At 53.9% G+C, this 10,734-nt stretch overlaps 5 protein-coding genes across 5 annotated transcripts; 4 read left to right on the plus strand and 1 right to left on the minus strand.

The window, feature by feature from the left end:
* Nucleotides 1–379: 379 nt before the first annotated feature.
* CTAM01_08949 (uncharacterized protein) lies at nucleotides 380–787 on the plus strand (the record flags this gene model as incomplete). Its single annotated transcript, XM_060524969.1, has 1 exon — nucleotides 380–787. One exon carries the CDS (start codon nucleotides 380–382, stop codon nucleotides 785–787), a length of 408 nt encoding a protein of 135 aa, XP_060380409.1.
* A 432-nt stretch (nucleotides 788–1,219) lies between these two features.
* CTAM01_08950 (uncharacterized protein) lies at nucleotides 1,220–3,607 on the minus strand (the record flags this gene model as incomplete). The annotated part of the gene is made up of 5 exons (XM_060524970.1): nucleotides 1,220–2,392; nucleotides 2,453–2,664; nucleotides 2,735–3,163; nucleotides 3,216–3,323; nucleotides 3,385–3,607. 5 exons carry the CDS (start codon nucleotides 3,605–3,607, stop codon nucleotides 1,220–1,222), a joined length of 2,145 nt encoding a protein of 714 aa, XP_060380410.1.
* A 1,971-nt stretch (nucleotides 3,608–5,578) lies between these two features.
* CTAM01_08951 (uncharacterized protein) lies at nucleotides 5,579–6,698 on the plus strand (the record flags this gene model as incomplete). The annotated part of the gene is made up of 3 exons (XM_060524971.1): nucleotides 5,579–5,605; nucleotides 5,706–6,035; nucleotides 6,129–6,698. 3 exons carry the CDS (start codon nucleotides 5,579–5,581, stop codon nucleotides 6,696–6,698), a joined length of 927 nt encoding a protein of 308 aa, XP_060380411.1.
* Nucleotides 6,699–7,874: 1,176 nt separating this feature from the next.
* CTAM01_08952 (uncharacterized protein) lies at nucleotides 7,875–8,639 on the plus strand (the record flags this gene model as incomplete). The annotated part of the gene is made up of 1 exon (XM_060524972.1): nucleotides 7,875–8,639. The coding sequence occupies one exon, from the start codon at nucleotides 7,875–7,877 to the stop codon at nucleotides 8,637–8,639; it is 765 nt and encodes a 254-aa protein (XP_060380412.1).
* A 1,504-nt stretch (nucleotides 8,640–10,143) lies between these two features.
* Nucleotides 10,144–10,432, plus strand: CTAM01_08953 (uncharacterized protein; the record flags this gene model as incomplete). The annotated part of the gene is made up of 2 exons (XM_060524973.1): nucleotides 10,144–10,224; nucleotides 10,295–10,432. The coding sequence occupies 2 exons, from the start codon at nucleotides 10,144–10,146 to the stop codon at nucleotides 10,430–10,432; spliced, it is 219 nt and encodes a 72-aa protein (XP_060380413.1).
* Nucleotides 10,433–10,734: the final 302 nt, after the last annotated feature.

The following is a 10,734-nucleotide window of genomic DNA, read 5'->3' on the forward strand; positions in this document are numbered from 1 at the left end:
CTTCGATCTCAACGACATCTTCGGAAATGCTGAGCTTCAGCTGGTATTCACTTACAAAATCGACAAGTAGTGATGTGAATAGCCTGCTTCATGTTTCCCTGCCGGCACATGCCCGTCTACCCGGTCCTTCTGTTGGAATCTTATAAAAGGAGACAGCTTCTTTCTTCAACTCTCTTCCTCAGACTTCTATATTTCATCACAGAATCCTAGATTACACCTTGGCTGACAAAAAGCAGACACCAACTTGAGCCCCTTTCTCGGCATTACCAAAACACAAAGGAGCATCACACACCCTCAAAAGCCTACAAATACCACAAATCAACCATTCCAAGCTACCATCTATATACCACACTACCCCAAAACCCTTCCAACACACACCATGGCTGCTTCCCTGACCATTCTGGAAGTCGATCACGCTATGGCGGACCTTGACCAAACTGAGATCTGCCAGCTCAAGGACGCTCTGGACCGAGCTGAAATTATTCTCAACCGCCTTGAGGAGCTGAAAGATGTCGACCAGACGCAGATAATCCAGCTACAGGCCCATATCGACGAGCTGGGGGAGACGATCGTGGCCTTACGAGAGGAGAACAGTTGTCTCAAGGAGCAGAACCAGGGCATTCTCGGCAGTACCCAAGAGCCCTGCCAGCCGGTTCAGGAGCCCGAGGATGTCGCTGTCGATCTGGAAGACTTGAATATGGATGACGCCGTTAAGGACGGCTACCTCTCTGTCTCTGACAGCGGATTCGAAGATGTTAGTTCTGAGACCGGTTCCGATTCTATTTGAAGTTCTCCATCAAAAGTAGTAGCTTAGAAGCGAAGTAGTAATCTAGTTTGGGCATTCAAGTCAAGTTTCTTCGGGACATCATCGGGAATAGTCGGTGAACGGGAATGAGTATGAACGCCTTAGTGGTAGATAGAATCTTAGCGAGGAAAAGTAAGAGGATATGCCGCTCAAGTATAATTCGAGAGTTTAATAAGAACTCGCAATTTCGAGTGGTCGAACACAGTTTCTTTCTGAAGCTTGGAATTGCAAATAGTTTTCAGGAGCAACAGACATCGCTGTGCTTAGTGGAATATCATTTACGTCTTTTCTTAGAAGAATTGATTAGTTCCTGAATGGCAACCTGACTTTCGAAGCCCTCCATGTTAAGAAGATCCACCATAACCTACGAACTTTCATCGTGCACGAAGTACTAGACCACTACCGAAGCAAACATCACCTTCCAGGGTGATGTCCCGCCTGCCGCCCAGCATGATACCCTGATCCCTCATCCCCAAGCGTGGGACTAACATCACCAGGAACCCTCGGGCTGACATCGCCGACCCTCGGGCTCACTTCACCAACCCGCGGGCTAATATCGCCAACTCTTGGGCTAGCCGTGGCATCGCTTCCCATCTCGACCGACGAGCCGCCATACCGCGGACTACTCGGCATCTCGCTCGCACTAGCTGGAACCTCGAGCTCCGCAGCATGGGCATGTACGTCGCGTTGGTGACCAGGCGACGTCGGCGAGTCGAGGAAGCCAGGCTTCGGTTCGGGAGAAGAGTAGGGGGTATAGCCAGGCAGCTCCGACATGGCACTCTGTCGCGACACCTCTGTGCCAGCCGCCTCATGCGCCCTCCTTTTCTTCTTCCGCCGGAGGAACAGGAATGCACCGAGTCCCACCAACGCAATGGCAGCAACACCGCCTACAACTCCGCCTGCGATAGCACCCTTTGATGGACCACCAGAATCCGGCTGGGTAGTCGATGAAGCAGATGAAGACGGCGATACCGTGCTGCTGGGCTCTACAACGAGAGTATACTCTGGCGTATACGCCGGTCTCCTCAGTGACGGATCAAAGATGTACTGCAAATAGACATCACTCCACGCTCTCGGTGCCTTCTGACTCGCACCACCCGACGACGTCCCGCCCACGGCAGCGACAACCTGCGACGGCACGGGCGCAAGACGCTTCGCAGCTTCGGTATCATATCGGCCCGTATAATTTTGGCTCGCGAGCGAAAAGATCTCAACGGGCATGTGTTCGGCGCAGGTATTCACATTCTGCATCCCCCCGTCGTTCTTGGTCTGCATGCCGCCCACGATGAGCAGGTTCTCGCCGACGGCGTGGCAGGTGTGGCCGTACATGCCGTCGGCGCGGGTGTGGACGAGGATCCAGGTGAAAGTCGGGAGGGTGAGGACCCAGATCTCTTCCGAGGTGATGTAGGTCGCGTAGTTCTCGACGCCGGCGATCATGTAGATGTTCCAGGAGGATTTGTCGGCGGCGGGGACGAGGACAGTGCAGATGTCGGAGCGGCCTGTTGGTATGTCGGGGAGGCCAAAGGTTTCTTGGCGGAACCAGAAGCCTGTTTCGATATCATAGATGTCTACGAAGGAGAGGTTTGTCTTTTGGGGGCGTGTTAATTAAGGGGATCTGCCTAGGGGTTGGAGGGAACTTGCATTGACGTTTCCTGCGTTGGCACCCTCGATGCGAATACCGAAAGGCGTTGGGTCTCGCGTGGTCTGGCCGCCAATATTGACAATGATCCCCTTTTCGCCAACGGGCACGTGAACCATTGCGCCGTTCATGCGCGGGCCGACGTATGTCGGGACAGAAATGTTGGTGAGCTTCGGCTGAGAGCGCTCTGCGGTATCAAGCTCGAGCATGCCTTCGAGGACTGCAAGATGTCAGGCCTCGATTCTTTCTCGCTGCTTAGATAGAGGAAGTAGGACATCAAAACAACTTACACCGAAAGTCAGCTGAAGCCGTATACGCAGCGTTCGCGGGACTAGATCTCCTCTGCACGTATCCCTCAAAGATGTAACTCCTATTCAACGTCGGCGCGTCGCAAAAGGCAGCAGCGCCAGGCCTGTCCACAATCTCGCCATTATTTGCCACATCAAAGTTGATCGACTTGGACCATCGCCCGCCGTCGACGTCAAATTCCCAGATGGCCGGCTCGGGTATATTCGGGTCGGCAATGAAGGATGGGTTGTTGGGGCTGTTGAAGGAAAACCACCCTCCGAGCTGATAGATCCTGCGGGTGGTTTGGGAGTACCAGAGCGCGTGTTCGATGAGGCCGTTGGGGACATCGGGGCTCTTGAATATGGATGAGTACGGGCTGGTTTCCTGGTTTGTGAAGTTTTGTGAGAGGTCTAGGACGAGGAGTTGAGTATCTGGGGTGTGTTAGGACGGCAAGGCATAGGGCTCTGATGGTAGTATGCTCACGCATTCCCGCGTCATATTGGCCGGCTTCTGTGTTATAGAATGTGTTATTGTTCTTCGGCACGTACGTGTTGCCGCCATCGACGTAAACTTTTCCATCGGCTAAGACACCTACAGCCGGTCGGGTTAGACTTGACCATAAGATAGTAGAGTAAGAGGGGGCTAGACTCACTTGCATGTCTCCAGATGCGGCAAAAATGCTGCGAAAGGTCATACACGCTACTGTTGATAGTCGGCGCCGGAACGGACGTCGGAGCGGAGAACACGGATGATGTAGTAGAGGAAAGGAGACTTTCGGAAGAGCTGGCGCTGCTCGCGACCTGTCTAACATTCAGCTGACCAAGGACAGGCCCCAAAGCAGCTACGAAAAGCAACGCAAGCCACGGGACTTTCATAATGATAGTGTCTCAAAGGCACGCGAAGAACGATATGACGAAGAAGGCCAGAAATGCGGCCAGCCGGTCGACGGGGTATGGACGGGTATTTGCAGGAACATGGCGAAGAAAGGGAACGGGGGAACTGGGGGTGTTGGGCTTCGCTTCATTCTACGCCGCACAGCAGCAATCAAAGAGAAGTGTTGCAGACCACGCCCCATGTCCTGTTAGTACCAACAGGTTTCGAGATGAAATGCTGAATTGGGAAAGCAGGAGGCGTTCATCCTCCAACGGGGAAGATTGATTGGATCTACGTGAAGACATGCAGGAATTGGGTTGGGTTCACCTCGGACTGGGGGCCCGTAAAAAGACGATTGACAGAGACACAGCATGGCCCAAACCATAAGATCTAGAACCCTCGTCGGACAAACAGCAAACAGGACGGGGTGGGAAGGGGGACACAGACACGGTCCCTCGGAGGCAGAGGTAACAGCACAAAGTCGACGGTTTCCAAGCCTCAATATGCCAGTCTCGGCCGGCCTGACCGGCGATCGAATCAGACTGTTGTCAGCAACGTGGGCTCTGTACCATTGGGCTGGCGTTGGTCGTTGGACCAAGGTGGTGATGCGATCGCGGCCCTCATTTGCCTACGGCGTAGGACGAGTGAGCTTGGCCCCCAATGAGATTCTGGACCGTGAGATATGCACAAAAGGTGCAGGGAGCCAGAGCCTACTTGCTTATAGGCACATAGTTTTGAGCTGACGGCCTCCACTCGGCAGGTAAGTTAGCTCATTTGGGAGAAACCGACGCTAGAGAAGCTTATCAGCGATGATTTCTACAGCTACTTCAATGGAGACAAGTGAAGGTGATTGATGGAGGAGGGTATTCCGTGAGTTTGAATGAGAGGGTGTACGAGCCAGGCTGTGGCCTCCTCTCTCATGGGTGAGTTTGTCAGTGGAGGCTGAAGATGAGTGTTTGCTTGTGAAACCAACGCGTCGTGCCTGTCCTGATTGGGATCTGGGCGGCTCGTGGATAAAACTGGTTTCATGTAAGAGCTATGAGAAAGGAATAGGTAGGCGTGATGGTAGTGTTCGATAGTCTCTTGAGGTGACTTGGTTGCATCAGCCTCTCAATCATGACGGGAGGTAAGATGAGTGAGAGTGAGTGTACGTGTATGTTGAGTGAAGCTGAAGAATCACAAGTGAAATCCAGCCACTTCCCCAACTCCCAGAATGAAATCTCAGCCTCCCACACCCGCCTGGATTAAAACCGCCGCTAACAGAACCCGGACCGAGACTAAGAATCCCACAATCTCCAAGTATCTGCGTCTCTTCTCTTCGTCCAGTCTCTCTCCAAGGCTCCAACAGGTCGGAACGCATCCAGCGCCGTACCCCGGTGGGATTCTGTTAGCGGGGCCGGGTCACCGACTTTACCGCAACAGACGAGAAACAACCCCGTCTCGCTGGTGGACATGCGCAAGTTTCCCATCTTCTCAGTGCTTCCCCCCACCGCCAACCGTGGACCACCCCGCGTTCCCGGCCCAGCCGCCTGAGTCGCCCGTTACGCCTATCCGTGGACCCTATGGCCACTTCACCAATCACATCTTACCGTTGTCAGATGGCACAAGATGGCACAGCGATCCGTCTTGCGCTGGCGTCCTGAAACCTGCTCACCTCCATGCCGTTTTGGGACTCGGTGGCAGCGGTCACAGGGCTGTTGCTTGTCATGTGCGACGGTGCAGCGAGATAAAGCTCACCCCTGCTCATTCGAATGGGCTTCTGCTGTCCTGATAAGAGGCGTGACAATCCCCTTTGAATTGAAGAGCTGAAGAAGGTCGACTTGTAGCTTCGTATTCATCCTACTTGTCTCTTGCGTCCATTCTATCAAAGTTGAGCTGTCGAGTCAGTTGAGAAAGCGCCCAGAACTCAAGATACCCTCATATTCAATAACACCAAACCAATAAAGGACCGGATCCTGTAAATCATCGCCAAAATGCCGGCCATTCTCTCTAACCTGTTGGTTCGCCCTCAGTCGAATTGAAGGGATAACCTATGCTTACAATGACTCTAGAGCCCCGTCAGTCGAGCACCAGCAACAATCAAAGCTCGCAACAACACAGCTTACCGCCACATCCAACCCCGTCCCCTCAACTGCAGACTGTGTCGCCCATCTCGAACTCCTCGAGACCTTCGTCACACTCCGCGACGCAGTCCACCTGCTCGCCGCCGACGCGGACCAAGTACCCGAGCGCGTATGGGACCTGTACTGCAACCGCGCCGTCGCCCGTTTCGAGCAATGGACTACTAGCGCCGAGAGGCCGGCGGAGCAGATGCCGCCCGTCGACGTGCTCATGGCGTGGCACGCGCTGATGCTGCACCCGAAGGCCTACGCACGCTTCATCGAGCTCGGTGGCCGTCTGGGTCTGGATGGGATTAACTGGTCCGAAATCGTAAGTTCCATAGTACACTCGCACTGAACTCTTATGCCCCTAGTAGAAGAGGAAGGCGCAACTATATCGGCAAAGTATGCTAACCGTTCACAGTCGAGATCGTCAAACCTCGAATCTCTCATCGCCTCAATCGACCTCCCTTCCCTCCTCTCACCACCAGCCTCCCAGACCGGCACCTTCACCCACACCTCCCAGACAGGAACAACCCTCTTCACATACCCTCTCACTGCAGCAATCAACCGCCAATTCTCCTTCTCCCTCAAAATGTCCTCCCACGCCTGGCTCCACAGCTCAAGCCCCGCAGACCTGCTGGCCGCGGCGCAAACCCGCTACGCGCAATTCTTCCACCTCATCGCCGCGCACCCGGGCACCGTCATGGTGCCGACGCTCGACATTGACCTCGTCTGGCACACGCACCAGCTCGCGCCGGCGCGGTACATGGCCTACTCGAAGCGGATGACGGGCAAGCTGGTGGACCACGATGACGAGATCCCCGACGAGAGTCTGGCGGTGCTGTCGACGGATATGAGGGCGCTTTGGAGGGAGGCGTTTGACGAGGAGTATCTCCCTGCTGCTTGCCAGGAGGATGCTGGGTGTGGAGGCGGTTGTGGTGGTGGATGTGGAGGGGAGGGTGGATGCGGGAGCTGTGGTGCCATGAAATGAGCATGGAGGTTCGTTACGCTGACGGAGGGACGGAGCGCATGTAGACAACGGCATTGTATATGGAGTTTGCATCTCGGGCTGAATACCTACATATTAATCATCTTTAAGAGCCAAAAAGTTCAAAAGCGAAGCTTCGCGAGCTGTGATTGCCTCGTGGCGGAATCGAACCGCCGATCTTCTCATGTCACTAATACTAGTGAGACGCTATACCACTTAGCCAACAAGGCGACCGTTTATTGGTTGTTGAGATAGTCATGGCCGAGGGTATATAAGACTACATTGAGCGGCCCCTAACCCCAGCCGTACATCTCCCGCCCCCTTGCACCAAGTTTCGTCCCGCATTGAAAGTTGCTGCTCTCTCGGAGCTCTCCATATTACATCTCATGGGCCATCCCGACACGGCCACCCAAGGCCGCCCACAAACGTCCCCGCCAAGCACGTCAAAGTCGTATTTTTCACCCGGGTTTCCATTCTTTTTCAAACTCAATTAGAATGTTTAAAAGGGGCTCACCTCGGCTCACTCAACTCCCCGTCCAATAACACGTCATGAAAAGGTAAGCAAAGCGCGGTATAACGGAGTATAACTTCAAATAAGACTCCCCAGTGGGCTCACCGAACAAGGGATGAACGTATAAGCAGCCCGTTTTATAATGATAGATCACAGTTGCTCCGTCACTGCGGCGGCTACTTGCCAGGGTTTGACCTTACTGCCGAGGCACGGCTATCCTTCCGCTGCTTCTAGAAGAGAAAGAAAGCGAGAAAGGTGCCTGGGCATAATTCGATGCGTACCGTGGAAGGCGTGGACTTTGTCGGATTCGCCGCGTCGACGGCGCCGCCGCCCGGGGTTGGCAACTTAAAGGAGAATCCCCGAGTCTTAACTCGGATGGCCCAGCCCTATGCGTCGTGTATCTGTTTATAGGCCCCTCCTTAATCGTAGCCCCCCAGGTTTTGAACAATTGTATAAAGCAGCTTTCGTCGACGGTCTCTCCTCGTGATCTTGTCTCCTTCCTGCAGTATCCTCGCTCATCCTCTCACCGGACCACCTTCGTTTTACACAACACCAAAGGCACACTTGTAAGAGCCGTCACTGTCTTTCCAGAAGCTCGAAAAATCCCAAAACTTCCAACGCTCTTTGTTTCTCAAGAACCCCATATCCTCTCAAAAGACTCATACAAGATGCGCGCCTCAGCAGTCCTCGCCGCAACCTGCGCCATGTCCGTCACCGGTGCCGCCGTCCCCCGCGACGCCGCTCCCGCAGCCCACCCCTGGCTCGCCCCCGACGTTGCCGGCGGCGCCGTCCGCGGTCCCTGCCCGATGCTCAACTCCCTCGCCAACCACGGCTACCTCGCCCGCGACGGCAAGTCCATCTCCATGCAGGACCTCATCGCCGGCCTCGGCTCCGCCCTGCACTTCAACGAGTCCCTCGTCCGCACCCTCGGCACGCCCGCCTTTGCCACCTCCACCACCGGCAACGCGAGCACCTTCAACCTGGACGACATCGCCAAGCACAACGTCATCGAGCACGACGGCAGTCTCTCCCGCGCCGACTTCGCTGTGACGGGCGACGCGAAGACCTTCAACACGACGGTCTGGGCCGAGACCAAGGGCTACCTCGAGTCCGGTGCCGCCGCCTCCGACAACAAGGTCGGCGTCGCGACCATGGCTTCCGCGCGCAGCAAGCGCATCGCCACCGCAAAGGCGACGAACCCGTCCTTCAACTTGACGACCAGCCAGGTCACCGTCTCTCTGGGCGAGTCGGCCGTTATCCTCGGCACCATTGGACAGAGCTACACCGCGCCTGCTGCGCCGGTCGAGTGGTTGAAGGTCGTCTTTGAGGAGGAGCGTCTTCCGTTCAACGAGGGGTGGAACACCTCTGCCGATGTGATTACCACTGCCCAGGTCCTGGGTCTGTCGCAACTCATTGCTACTAGCAGCAGCTGAGCTTGAGCTCGTATGGTGATTGGGTTTAGGATAGAAATAAAATGCGTCATGTTTAACGATTTCAAGTCAATGTCCCAAAGTAGCGATATCGCCGGCGCCGTCGTGAAGACTCAATTGTACTTGTGGAGAGCTCCACGATATTGTCGAACGAGTCCATGAGATGAATGCGTTTGGTGGACGGCAGTCCTCAAGTTCCTCGGCATCTGCCCACGGTGGAGGGTCTCCTCGAGTGTCGTGACTCGTGGACTGGGGATGGAGCCATGTTGAATGAAAAGAAAAAGGGGGTCTCGGCGTTGCATCCGTGCCTTCGTTTTCGCTCAAACTTTTCGGCCCGCACAGGGGCAATCGGAACAAACGTTGCACCGCATGAGAGACTCCATCCCAGGCCGGCACTATGGGCAGTTATGCACGGTCAATAGTCGGTCGGTCCAGACTGATATTGGTGTGGCATACCTCTGTGCTATGGAAGTCTTTATATACAGTCCTTCTCAAGCCTCGTGGGGATTGAGCACCTTTGCAGAAGAAGAATCGAGAGTCTATCATGACGAAATGTCATTCATGTTGACCGAAGACGTGCCATCTTGGTGATCGTTGTTTGCTAGGCGCAACGATGTATGGGACGCCTGAACATTTGCTCGAAGAAGCGAACAAAAAAGGGAGAGGAGTAAGCTTGTTCCAACTGAACACTTCCTTCGCTGTGCCTGGATCAAGTTTCGGAACGTGGAGTTCATGCCCTAGAGGAACACGGCCGACGGAGGAAATGGCGAGGACGAGAGGTGAAGTCGTAGTTGATGACATTGGGGGAAAGCCGCTATTACGAAAAGGGAGCGGGATGCACCGCCGACCCCTCGGTGCCTTATGTACTAATACCTAATCGTGCTTTGCTAACCTAAGACAAGTAGGTAGGTACCATCGGTAGCTGCCAAACGGCGCCTAGTTGAACAACAACCCCAAATCATGATTTTGACCATTCGCCGGCACAAGCTCACAATATCTCCATTCCATTGAATAAACAGACATAGTTGTGCCATAGTTGGCAAGGTCCACCTCTCCACTGCACATGGCCTATACACGGAGATTTTACTCCGACGTTGGAGGCAGGCAGGGAGCGGGAAGCAAATCGGACGGAGATCTGCGATCTAGTACCTTGGGGACCTTAGCGCCGTCCGGGAGTACCATCATTCCCCCACATCATGACGTTTTACGCCTCAAATCCTCAAGCTTCAAAGCCTCAAAGAGCTCAAGGACCTGGAGCTTCACCCCTCTTTGAGGAGGTTTGAGGCAGAAGCCAAGGTGCGAACTCACATGACGTCAACTCGAGTTCAGACCTCATGCTTCTGTATATAAGATCTTCCAACCCCCTTTCATGGTTGGTAAATTGTTTTTGCACCTCATCAAAATCTGCACTGATATCACTTACTATCAACCATACTGCAACAAGTTTTGTCCCAAGATCAAGCCATTTCCATTTCAGTCAATTCCTCAACAACCATCAATAATCACCATGCCTCGCGACGGATCTGGAGCCTCCGACAACAAGGTCGAGGAGACCCACGACGTTATCCACGGTGCCGGCGCCATCAAGGTGAGATGAGACAATCCTAATTATCAACCCCCTCCAAAAGTAACCCACGACTGACCAATTTATCCATCAGGACCCTCACGTCGACCGCGCCGACAAGACTGCGCCTCTCCCTGAGCCTGAAAAGGGTCTCGCCATTGATGGTCTTGCCGCCAGCGGTGGCTCACTTCCTAAGGGAGAGGGTGCTGGACAGGGCGGACCATCCAACTAAACTTTGCGGAATGAATAAGTTAAAGGATGGAGATGAAGAGAGGGGATGATAATCAGTCACCGAAATATGATCATACTGCATATAGATGATGTCATTTGGTGACGACTACAACGAGGTAGTCTTAATGAGAATGAATTCTTTCAAAGGGTTTCCTGCTTGCGTCTACTATGCATTTGGTCCGCATTGTACTCTGTTCATCTGTATGTGATGATTGAACACCACGATGAATATCAGTAAATATGTTGCCGTTCATCTCTTCAGGTATATACCTACGTGAAGGCCAAACATTACCATCTATTATA

This window comes from Colletotrichum tamarilloi, assembly GCF_030869305.1.
Source record: "Colletotrichum tamarilloi strain Tom-12 chromosome Unknown Scaffold_33.1, whole genome shotgun sequence".
Taxonomy (NCBI): Eukaryota; Fungi; Ascomycota; class Sordariomycetes; order Glomerellales; family Glomerellaceae; genus Colletotrichum; species Colletotrichum tamarilloi.